The 12,721-nt window shown below is 42.1% G+C and overlaps 1 protein-coding gene across 1 annotated transcript in view; it reads right to left on the bottom strand.

Annotated features, from left to right (window-relative positions):
- Positions 1 to 12,721, bottom strand: part of LOC104486731 (neural-cadherin) — a 66,673-nt gene that overhangs the window by 3,124 nt on the left and 50,828 nt on the right. The window contains exons 26-32 of the mRNA XM_086758031.1: positions 10,801 to 10,924; positions 8,942 to 9,122; positions 7,889 to 8,055; positions 6,865 to 7,129; positions 4,864 to 5,044; positions 3,636 to 3,880; positions 1,194 to 1,348 (exon numbers count right to left, since the gene is read on the bottom strand). Of these exons, the coding sequence (XP_086614157.1) occupies positions 1,194 to 1,348; positions 3,636 to 3,880; positions 4,864 to 5,044; positions 6,865 to 7,129; positions 7,889 to 8,055; positions 8,942 to 9,122; positions 10,801 to 10,924 (1,318 nt within the window). The remainder of the gene's footprint in view (positions 1 to 1,193; positions 1,349 to 3,635; positions 3,881 to 4,863; positions 5,045 to 6,864; positions 7,130 to 7,888; positions 8,056 to 8,941; positions 9,123 to 10,800; positions 10,925 to 12,721) is intronic.

Below are 12,721 nucleotides of genomic sequence, written 5' to 3'. Positions count from 1 at the left end.
ACTCTCCTAAAGTAATTGAACATGTCGTACAGTAACCGTTGATCTCCTCAATCTACAGACCTTCTTGGGGCAGAACTGCAAAACATTGCAGAAGAAGTTAATCTTATTAAGGAAAACAGGATTTATGCGTATAGCTGTCTGTGTTACCACACAGAAGATGTCCTTGTATTTGCTATGTTCACACTAATTCATCAAGAAATTAAGGATACTCTACAAGTAAGAATATTTTCTAAGGTGGCCTTGTAAAACAGTCTTGTATTTTACAACTAAAAATTCGTGAAGATACTTGGAATTTTGTGACAGGTCACATTTAATTTTTTTTTTTTAATCACAGCCTTTTTTTGATCCACTACGTTAGTGCCCTGACTATTATTACCTCTGCAGAGTCACACCACCTTTTGAGTCCATGAACAGTTTCAAAAGGCACCCATGAACTTCCTTACCTTTTTTAAAAACACAGCAAATGTCTGGCGGTCAGCAAATAATCTATTTCAATTACTCATCTATAATATTTGTAGTTTTCTTTCAAAGTTCTGGCTTAAACTGACATGTGGAAATCCTTGAAACAGCTGGCAGAAATGTTAGTAGTATCTGGTTTGGGTATCATCTGGTCTACTGGAAGTGCAAACAGGGCTTGTGTTCACTAGTGTATTTCTCCCCGAAACAGAAAAATGCAGAACGGTTCTTCCACAGCCACCGTGTGCTTTAGGGCTGAAGAGGCACAAATGCAGTACCTCAGTTTCTTAACAAGAATCAGGTTTGAGTAAGTGCTGTTAGGAACAGTCTCCAGGAAGAGACTGTCCATAACAAACAGCTCACATCAGGCTCTTTCAAGCCCTCAGTGCTACAGCAGTAACTACCCCTGAGAACCTCAGCAGCTCCTGAGCCATGAAACCAAACCATCAGCTGTTAGTTATTCACTCCTGAACTCACTCTACAAGTATTTTTACATATGCACGTGGGATCACTTCCGTTAAGACAAAGTAAAAATTGATAGCCACTTATCTCCGCCTAAGAAACATGCACCCTTGTGTAGGTAACCTTGCAAATAATTAATCTACCAATTACAGTAATGAATCAGCAGAACAAAGGCTAAGGTCCTCAGTTATAAATGAAAAGCATAAAATACATTTTCATTAGCACAGTGAGTCACCAGTCCCCTCTTAGCTGTAATGTAACACAAAGCAGCTTACTTGGTCTTGTTCCCCACCCCCTTCTTCATTGTAGTTGAGGATATTTTCTCTGATGTCCTCCAAATCCTCATGATGCGCAGACACGTGGTAAACTCCTCCGTTCAGACCTTTGTGACTGTTCCAACGAGCCCACAAGAATACAGCACTGAACAGAGCTGTGTGAACACACAGGAGCAAAACAGAACATCATTCAAAACCAAACAAAACATTTCTGTACAGACGTGCTGTGGGATGCCTCAGCAGTCGTCTACACCCGCTCTATACGAGTACTGCAGCACTGGTCTCCAGTCACAGCCAGCAAGGCTGTCGTTCTGTGTTTCTCAGCAAATGTTTGATTTTTGCACTCTTCCATGTAGTTACAAGTGAACATCAAAGACAGAAGAAAAGACCTTTAGAGAGCATTTTAAAACACCCTTTAAAGTACAACTTTGAAGTTGTTATAAGCACACGTAACTGAAGAGCAGCATCACCCAAGTGGTGTTCAGAGACCTGTCTATTTTAGTACCGAGTTCAGCGTTGTGAGAGAAAATGTCTACAAAGGGGCAGCACTTCAGTAACAGGGTGTTGACAGTGACAGATACAATGACACAGAAATGAAGCACAAGAAGACACAAGACAAAAGAGGAAATGACTTAGACATTTTACTAGAAAAAAAAAAAATCAGGCACATTTTGCCTTAGCATCCATGAATTTAAACATTTTTCTTAAATGCTTAGGTGCATTTTACACACTGACAGCTGTAAAGCTTCAACATCAGATACTGAACATTATGTCAATAGAAGCTTGCGTACCACTGTTACCAACTCTATACAAATTGATAAAAGCTCATAGTAAGACCTCAAACCGTTGGATACCAAAACCTAACACTATAGTGAATTAAAGAGACGAGAATCTCTTGCAGAATATCTACACAGCAGAGCGCAGTTCTGCAGAGCAACACGACCAGATGACCCTGGGACTGAAACTGGTGCGCATGGAGGTCTGCGCCCTGCGCTGTGCTGTGCAGCTACACCCTTCAAGCTGAATCAATGCGTTTGAGATGAATGGTTACCTTTCCTCCCTCCAACCCCCAAGTTTACAGAAACATGTCACGCAGATTTTCACACATAGTAACTTCTTGGCAAAATAATTTTTTAGCTGGGCTGCTTTTGAGATACTCAGTAAGTCTTTTGTATGTTCTGCATCTCTCATCTTCTTTTACTTTGACTGCTAACAAAAAACCAATGCTTAAAATGAATACAGCCCACGTTCCAAGAGTGTAAGAAGAGGGTAAACCAGGAGTACCCCCACTGAAGACAGTCTCTCCTCCATACAGATAGTGACAGTGTCAGCTCCTGCCTGATTTTCTGCTCAGGATCTTGCAACCCTGAGCTGCCACTAAGCACTCTATGAAGCCAATTGTTTTTTTGCTCCATGCTGCTGGTGTTAGAGTAGTTGCAAGCTCCAAAGTATCACTGTGTCTTTAAAGGAACAAAATGAGCTGAAGTCTCCTCCTGGCAGGAGGGGTGGGGAAGGTCCATGTGATACTGAACCAGTGCGAAGCCACCCTGGCAGCAGCACAAAGTCAGCTCACAGCAAACCTGCTCTGACACCGCAACCCCCTCCTCTTAACATAATGACCTCTGCCAAGTTCACCTAACTGGGATTGCAAAAGCTGTGAAACCAGTTAGCGTCCCGTGTTATTTGCTGTTCATATTTGCATGGCAAACATACTATCTAGCAGAGCTGGGGAAAATTCAGGTATTCCAGGTGGCTACAGATGGATGCAAAACAGGCCACAATACATTTTCACACTCTTACGACTTCTGAATGAAACTTAATTAACACTGCAAGCCATGTGAAAAGTCCTATGTCCTTACTCAGGCAAACTTTCGTGAAATTTGAACAAACAAGAAGGACTCAAAGACATGATTGTTCCTCACTACCAAGATCCTTCTTTATCTTTTCTCTTCTTTTTGAGATCCAATGCCTAAGCCTGAAAATGGCAGAGGAGGCCAAAATCAGCTGCTAGGAGTTGTGCCACAACCAGTAAGATGCAAGAGACTGCTCCGCTCTGACCAGGTGTATTCTCCTACAATGAGAAGTCTGTTCCACACTCAGCAGTATTTTTAGCAACACTTATCTAGTAGCAATTTCTTGCTGTTCAATCGAATTTACTTCCAATTATGCATCTGAACAGTTCCTTAGCAAGGAAGTGACAATGTGCAGGAAATAAAATTGAAAGACTGTCCATAGCTCACTGACGTTCGTTCACTTAGCAATATATGCACATGAGGATGATGTTACTGATGGAGCTGAGACCATGGCAAAGGAATGAAGGCAGAGTAAAGTCTCCATTAGGAGACTGAGGTTTTCAGCAGGAGGATGAGATGACGACTATTTAGGACACGATGGACAAATGAGTTCACCAGAGGTAATACAAGACGTAGTTGCCATAACTACCTAACAGCGCCAAAAAGCAAATGCAGATGGCAAACACGGAACTGAAGCTCAGGCCTGTATCCTTGTGAAAGATCGCCAGCGTGATTTCACAGTAACGTCCAGTAAAGCCATTGGGGCAGTGACATCGGAACTCGGTTGGTGACTGCGAGAGGCAGGTACCACGGTTACAGGGCCTTTCAGCGCACGCAGTGTAGATACACTGTCTGCCAGTGGCATTCTCCATGATCACGTGTCCCGGAGGGCAACTGAAAAGATGAAGGCAAAATGAAACCGTTTAACTTTGAGAAAAGGAGGCATGAAAGACAGCACTTAAGACTTCAAACAGTCTTTGACGACACTCTATATACAGTTTCTGAAGCAGCCACTAGAAGGAAGTGACTTAGAATCTGATTACGATTGTAGTCTTTTCTAAAGTAGTCAAACAACACTGGGCTCCACCGCTTTAAACCCTCAGGTCTGGAGCTTTCAGAACTCAGGTAGCCCACTGGCTTCTGCACAACTGCCCATGTGGAAAATAGCTGGATCAGGGTCTGCAGTTCTGTCTAGGCAGGACAAGCTATGCTATGTTCTTTGTGTTTCCATCACAGTGAATTTCCAGGAAAAATGCCTCTCTAGAAAACTCTGTTTTTGTGGGCAGTGGCAGTCAATAATCCTTAAAGTGTACATTTTCACAGCACAACTAACTTGAATTAATGTTCTCCTAACCTCAGCCCCAGCCACACACAAGAACTCTGAGCTTAATGATGCGGTGCTGTTAATCCAACTTGAGTGGCCTGTAAGGGAACAGAGGTCACAGCTGAAGACAGTGTAAGAACTCAGACACCAGCAAAAGAAAGCGCATCTACACGGCACAGCACGCACTTCACAAGACAGCTACCCATGCTGGTGTTCCACTCCGTTCAGGCTAACCCACCCTCTTTTCCTGGTTTTCCGGGGTCACAAACAGTCTGGACTTGCTGCTATTCTTTAAAAATTCTCAATTAAGCCAGGCAAATGAAATTTTTACATAATCAATGGAGACATGCTAATTCACATCAGCTAAGGGTAGAACCTAAACCAAGTGTTCTCTGAGTAACCTGATGCAGGCATCCAGCTTCGCGGTTTCACTGTGTTTCAACAGCTTTGATGAGATTGCCAGTGGCAGCCTTCAAGTTGCATGCTTCTTCAGCATCCACACCGTTTCCCACCCAAATCTGGAGGGGTTTGTGCTTTTATTTCCACCAATTACCTGCATTCGTGCATCATCCACAGATCAATACAAATAAATTCCCGGTTACAAGGGTTATTCCTACAAGCCTCTGAAGAACAGCCTTCTTTGATTCCTTGGGCACTTAATACTGACACCAGCTCCTTCACGTGAGTATCCAGAGGGATCCTGTAGTTATTAAATCTGACATCCTTCATACATCCTGAGGCAAGGCACAAAGACATTGTTTCAAAAGCCGTCCAGCAAGAAAGATTTGAAGCAGCTGTAAGATTTGGCAGTTTCTGTTTAACAAAGGACCCGAGCTACCAAAGTTTAAATCTAGGATTGAATTTGTCTAAACTTTCAAAGCATTGTTCTCCATTTTTTGACTGAATTTGTTAAAGTTTTCATCAAGATTCCCAGTGTTTTCCACAAGAACCAAGTGCTGCTGCAGGCCCCTCTCTGCTTGTGTTCCACAGTGGAACATGTACCCCTTCATTTTGTTTTCAACAGGAAAGTCCAAATATTGTGGAAAACCTGTTCTATGTGGAAAATCTGTTATATTCCTCAATGTGTACAGTATAAATTGTGTTTGGTTGATTTTTAATTGTAGTTAACAGCTTAACTTTATAGAAGAGCAAACTACAAATTATCGCAGAACAGCCTTGGGTCACTGATGGAAATTCTACACTGAAGATGTATGCATGAGATGAGATCTTTTGCATGCATGAGATGCCTCAGCATAAAAGTGCATACCTTGATGAATTAAGTACGTTTTATACCTTCAAAGCTCTCAATGTTTCAGCTGTTTAACAGCAACATTAATTGTCCTAATCAAAACCATCTTCATGTAACCATTTGACTTCTTTAATCACCTAAAAACAAATACTATTACTTCCATAAATAAAAATTCAAAATACGGTCCTTAGTTCTCAGCATAAACTGTAGTTATTGCAATACTTCTAGTGAAACAACAGAAAACATTCTTTTTCTAAATAATTTGTGATACACTTAAGTTTTAAGTTCTTATTCTATTTAATTCTGATTTATTTATATATTATTCCATTTTCTTCTATTTTATATGTTTTCTCCTCGCACTTTGTGTTGCTCACTGAAATAGTTTTATCTGGTGAAAACATTACTACCTTCTTTCAACTGGATTTACTAGGATCTGGCTAAAGAGGGGAAAAGCATAGGAGAGAGACGTAGTAGACAGACACCAGGTGCATTTAACCAAGTAATGGTGTGTGTCTTCCTCGTCAGAAGAGAGGATGTGCTGCGTAACTGTGCAGTACTTACACTGTGATTTTACGGAAAGGGTGACCTGCGAGCTAAGGAGAGAGTAAAAAGCTGTTACGGATATCTCAACCTTGCACTTCTCTATATTTCTCCTTTCTGTAACTATTCAATTTCCAGGCTAAAAATGTTGGGATTTTTTTTAACAGACGTCATGACTTTGTCCACTTAGTTGTCAAAATTTTAATGTTTAAATCTAAATCAATAAACCATTTCTAATTTCAGTTAATGCTTCAACTGAGTGACTGTAAAATCCAATAATACAAAGGCAGTGCATAACGGTAATAGCCCAGAGTTTGCTGTGTGTTATGCAATGCACGTATAAAATGGAAATTCTCCTGTCGGCACAGGGCCAGGTGTATTTGGCAGGGCAGGACAGCTGCTGCATGGACTGGACAGGACCACGCAATGAGCCAGTTCTGTGTATCTAATGCAACGAGCCATCCAGCCCACCTGGGAGAAGCTTGTGGATCTCCAGTTACAAATACTGCACATACAGTTGTGTGAAGAGGTTACCATCTTTGTTCCAAGTCCAGTAGCTAACAGTATTTTCACATAATTCTTTCCTTTATCTTTTTCCTAGTCAGAACATTTTATGTTTTCCTTTTGCAAAGTGTTATCCAAGAAATCTGTTTACTTTGGGCTCTACATAAACAAGAAAGCTTCTCGCGATATGCCCACATAGTACCAATAAACCTTCATTTTTACAGGTCTGTATTGAGAGCAATGAGATCAGGAATACCTCACCTTGAAAACTCTTCTTTTGATTTAATGGGTAGGTGTTGCCAAGGACCAAGCTGCTGGGGTCAATCACAATCTCTTTGTACACTCCTGCTGCTTTCAGAATTTCTCTCTTCCCACCTCCTTCATAAAGGCGAAGAGTAAATTCATTTTCATTTCTCTCCAGTGTGATATGATGCCATTCACCATTATCAATGTGGTAGGAGGGAAGGCTTACAGAATAGTCTCCATCACCCAGATTATATGAGACCACTAAGAATCCCTGAACAACCTTGTGGATAATTAACAAAGTAGTAAGAAAGAAAAGAAAAGTCATCACCTGACATTCTATATTGACCTGTAACTGTCACATTCCTTGAACTAAGACTTATAAGTAATCATCAATCTTAAAGCATTTGTTTAAATTTAGGGTATGTTTACACTGCACATACAGTGTAATATACAGATACCTCAGGTGCCACTGGACTAGACACCCTAATACTGGTAGCACTGTACTCACAGTAGTATGTAATTCACTTGGAGTAATTTTACCCTGCTTCTTTCTTGGACAAATTTATGGGGTTCTTCAAATAGTTGAGAAACTGGTGTATCACTTCTACACTGACAGCTCAAACCTACTTGGCTGGAGAGGCGACTCGTTCAGTGGTAGGTATAAAATGAACAGGTTGATATTTGGAGAGTGACATCATTAGAACTGCTACAGGCAACTTTCTTGGCAGGGTCTGCACTACGCAGAATTGTCCACTCATGACCACGGCTGAAAAGGACACCAGGGCAGACCCACTACTCATCCTATTCTGTATAGCAAACTGTATTTCTCTGCAACTGACAATAAATTCTTTTGAAATCCACTGGGATGCCAGGGTTGTGTGTCAGTATCTTAAGTGAAAAATTAGATATGTAAGTGTCCATGAAAATGAAAGCTTTTGTGCTTAGCATAACGTTTTCAGTTCTGTTTCCAACTCTTAAGCTAATGTTCCTCTGGGCTAGATATTCACTGGCATTGATTTAACTGGCCTGCCTGGCTCACCTGTAGCGTGATGTGTTCATCCTTACTTCGAGACAACATGCTCACAATGACACTGTCAGGCTGCCGTGTCCTAATCATGGCTTCAAACAGCGTCCTACGGGCAGGCACGCTGACGGGAAGCTGATAGCGAATGTGACTCCCTGGCCCAAATGTGTATTCCTTGGCAACTAAAAAGACAGGATTAAGACCTTTAAAACATTCTGTAGGGAGAGCAAAGCATTATTGTTTCCACTACCTTCATAATAAGCATTGAAAATAAAATTAAAAAATTGTAATGCACAGCATGGACCCACGAAACAACTTGTCTTTTGGGACCTGTCCCTTTGCCTATTTCCACAGCTTCCTCAGTCACTCTCCCACTTCATCTTCCTCTGTAAAGAGGTGATCTCCCTCCTGACTTCATCCTGCGAATGATTCCTCACACAGGATGACAGAGGAAAGCAGAAGCTCTGACCAAGACAAAGAAGAGACTGCAGACAAAACATTAAGTACCACAGCCAAGTTTCACAACCTGCCATTTTACAATTCTCTTTTTGCTGCAAACTTCAGCTCTATGAGGGATAAAGGAAAGATCCTGCTATAATGAAAGCATAGATCCTTAAGCCAATGGAGTCTCTCCAGACACCAACAGAGCAGCAAATTCTAATTCCAGCTGCATTGTTCTAATTCTGCACAGTAAGTGGTACTGACACACTCACATTTAAGTCTTAGGTTATTATATATTTCTGAAAGTGTAAACAGATGCAAATTCAAAAAACTGTGACGAGAACAAACAATTTTGTTCACAATTGTTCTGTCATGCAGTCTCCATTATACAGTTATTGCACAAACACCTTCAGTACTAAAGAAATGATCTGATACTGATAAAGTAATTTCTCGAAGGCAATTAGAAAAGAAATTGTTAAAAATTGCAGGCAACTACACTGAAACATGACTTTACACAACATAAATATCAGAAACCACCTCAGCAATCACTACCTGCAAATATTTTACGTTTCTTGTACTGTAAAATTTAGCAGCCTATCAATAATGGAACAGAAAAACAGACTTCACCTTTATCACATCGATAGCCGTAGTAACCTGGCAAACAATGGCAAGCAAATGAGCCCCAGTCTCCACGACACCTCCCATGAATACCACAGGAAGAAGACCCCATGGTCTCACAGCTCCCATCTGTAAGTGTGCAGCCAGGGAAGCTATTCAGGGACTCTGCAGGAGACTGAAGGTCATATACCTGCAAGAGAAAATTGTATGATACCAAAATATTATTTAAGAAACACTTATACTTAATTTTAAAACAGAAATACCTTTACCACATAACAGTCTCTTCTTCATCTGCATTGCTTAAGATGCCAAGTTTGCTTTTTGACATTCAGATTTCAACTTTTAATCAAGACCATATTTTGCCTTTGAATAAACTCAACTGACTAGGAAAGCAGAAAAACCCCTAATATTTCCTAACTGTCGTAGTTCAGCCCTGATCAGGACCAGACTACGCAGTCTGTCTCTCGCTCCCCCCACCCTCCGAGAGAATAGGAGGAGATGATATAAGAAAAAACAGCTCAAGGTTTGAGATAAGGACGGGGAGAAATCCTTAAAGTTACCGTCACGGGCAAAACAGACTCGACTTGGGGAAAACTATTCATTTATTTCTAAAATTAGCAGGAGAATGAGACAGGGAACAAGATAACCTCCCCCCACCCCTCCCTCTTCCCGGGCTTAACATTATCTCTACTACCTTCCCCTCCCGAGCGGCACGGGGGGGGAAAAGGGAATGGGGGTCGCGGTCAGTTCATCACGCGTTGTTTTACGCCGCTGTATCATCGTCAGGGGAAGAACTCCTCGCATTCCTCCTCTGCTCCAGCGTGGGGTCCCTCCCACGGGCCACAGTCCTTCGTGAAACTGCTCCGGCGTGGGTCATCTCTTCCACGGGGTGCAGTCCCTCTAGAGGCCACAGCCTCCTTCAGGCCTCCACCTGCTCCGGCGCGGGGTCCTCCACGGGCTGCAGGTGGATCTCTGCCCCTCCGTGGACCTCCATGGGCTGCAGGGGGACAACCTGCTCCACCATGGTCTTCACCACGAGTTGCAGAGGAATCTTGGCCAGGAGCCATATTACTCCTCCCCCTCCTTCTGAACTGACCTTGGCGTCTGCAGCCGTTCCTCACAACAGGCTGGCAGACGCCTCTCAGGATCCTTTTTACATCTTATTCACTTCTCATCTCCTCTCCACTTCTTGCAGCCGGGCCGGGCCGAGTTGGGCCCAGTCGGCTGCCCGGAGGGAGGCCAGAGGGTGAGGCCTGCAAGGCCCATGAGGCTCGCGCCTCCCCCTCTCTGCCCCCCGCTCAGCTGCTTCACATCTTCTCCCCTCTTTTTCCTGTTTTCCCCTACTTAAATACGTTATCGCAGAGGCGTTATCACGGGACATTCTGCTACCAATTGGCTTGGCCTTGGCCAGCAGCGGGTCCGCCCTAGGCCCGGCCGAGTCCACTGAACAAAGGGGAGCAACTTCTAGCAGTTTCCTACAGAAGCTACCACCTTAGGCCCCCCTCACTAACAAAACCAGAACACTAACAAAGCAGACAGCTGACATAAATATATCATTGTGCAACTGCCATTCAGAAGTTCCTTGAATGCACAAAGAAGCTTGGAAGATAGCTGCATGAAGTAGGAGATAACCAAAGACACAGTTTCTGCCTCTCAAATACATCTGTTTGTAATTGAGAAATAACTTTTCAAGGTAGTTATTCTAATCATGACAGAAAAATCCAGAATTTTCTTTTATTTTACACTGACGCATATGGGCATTGAATAGATCAATGGATGCAAAAGCTTCAGGTATAATACAAAATCTCAAAAAAATTTAATAAAGAAGTTTTCTCCTTTGCTAAAGCAAAATGTTACACTTGTCTTACCTGAGTATCCACGATGAAATTGCGCAAACAACCAGAAAAGTGTTTGTGTAGCAGTTGTGGGTAGGAATATGGTAAGAGTTCTTTTACACCACCCAGCTGTAGAACATGGTTCACATTCAAATACCTTTAAAAATTACATGAATAATAAAAATAGATGTGAATTTACCTTCAAACACAGGCATTCTATAATAAGGCAAACAAATAAACATCTGCACTGCATTTCCAAACAATAGAAGCTTTACAAAATAAGGGAAGAATGCAACTATTTTATCTACTTCTTTCTCTGAAACACAGTCAGTCAGTGAGCAGAAGCCAGCCCTTTGAAAAAAAGGGTAATTTATTTTTTAAACACGACAATGAAGCCTATTGGGAGTCTAACTGAAGTGTGGGAAACTATTACAGTTCAGGTACGTTTGTGTTCAAGTGAAGAACAGCTGTGATATTCTAGACACCATGCAAGTGCTTTTGCGTGTGCACATTCATTCCCTACTGTAGGAATACTACAACAAAGACTGGTTTGTATGTAAAGGCCAGAAACCTAAAAGGTGAGTCGGTGTGGTCTAAAATGTACAGTACACACATCCAGGCTCCGCAATGTCTCCCAATCATCTGTCTGAGCCAAAGGATTCTACATATTTTAGTTCTCACAGAATTTCTTTTTCCCTGAGTTATCAATTTTTTTTTTATTTGTTCTTACATTTTTTCTTTATTTTGCGTGCTCCTTTCATGAGCAGAAGGGCTCCATGCATCTGCTGGCAAGGCCTAATTCCAGCGCTAACCAACACACCCGCTGGGACTATCTATTCCACAGCTCAAATATCTTTATTAGTACAAAGGTTTCCCTAAAATATAACCTGAATATTCCTCATTGTAACTTAAGGCCCTGTACAGAGGAGATTGTCTAAATCCTCTTTGTAGTATTCTTTTATATACACTGAGAGTTATCATATCTCTCCTCAGTTTTCCATTCTTTCAGTTGTGACCTCAATTCCTTCATTCTTGATAGGTCTTACTCTCAAGGCAAGATGATTACAGTCACTGTCTTCTCTGGACTACACCCAGTTGGTACACATCTGCCTTGCACTGTGATGCATAAACTGGACCCAGGGCTCCGGCTGAGGCCCACCAGCGCTAACGAGAGTGGAAGGATTATTTTCCACATCTCACACATGCACACATGTTGAGATATTACTGTGTAGTGTTTGCCTTTTTCACATCAATATGGCATTGCTGAATCACTTTCCGACTACCATCCGTGTATTTTACTGATACTCCCTTCTCTCTATTTGCGAGGCTCGTTATTTCTGCCTACATGCAGTACTTGGCCCTTTGTCATAGTGGAAAAACACAGTGTATTTCCAGGGCCTATTTTCAGTTTGCTGAGATAACAATTCCAAGCCATGCCCTCCAACATACTGGTCATTTCTCCCAGCTTGGTGTCATCAGTAAGGGCAATAAGCAGCAGTCTAAAGTGTTGAATTATACTGAATCCAAACCCTTGCAGAACACAGCCAAACACATCTTTCTGCTTTGAATGCAGTAACTGCTTTTTGAATAAGATTTTCCAACTTTTTCAGTTTTAACTAAGGCTAAGGGCTGACCCAACAGTACGAGCAATTCAAACTACCAGAGTCATTATCGCACCTTGGCTGTATTACTTTGCTGGAAAGCACACACAGGTGTGTTGTATGTCTCACTACGAGACACTGCAGCCAGCACCAGCCTGCTTTAATCAGCAGTTTACACAAGTACACCAGGCTGTGAAGTGCACAGCTGAGGTATGGAAATGCGTGCACTTCCTCTGACTCTGCTACAAAGGCAGTAACCTTGGATCAATCGGAGACCCTGATGCGTTAGTCTGCCTTAATACTTTTGTTGTCAGTAGGAGCCCTCAGACTTACACCAATCGAATTATAAGATT

This window comes from Chlamydotis macqueenii, chromosome 13 (genome assembly GCF_036417535.1).
Source record: "Chlamydotis macqueenii isolate bChlMac1 chromosome 13, bChlMac1.mat, whole genome shotgun sequence".
In the NCBI taxonomy this organism is placed as follows: Eukaryota; Metazoa; Chordata; class Aves; order Otidiformes; family Otididae; genus Chlamydotis; species Chlamydotis macqueenii.
The sequence above is the reverse complement of the archived record's forward strand: the minus strand, read 5'-3'. Positions and strand labels throughout refer to the sequence as shown.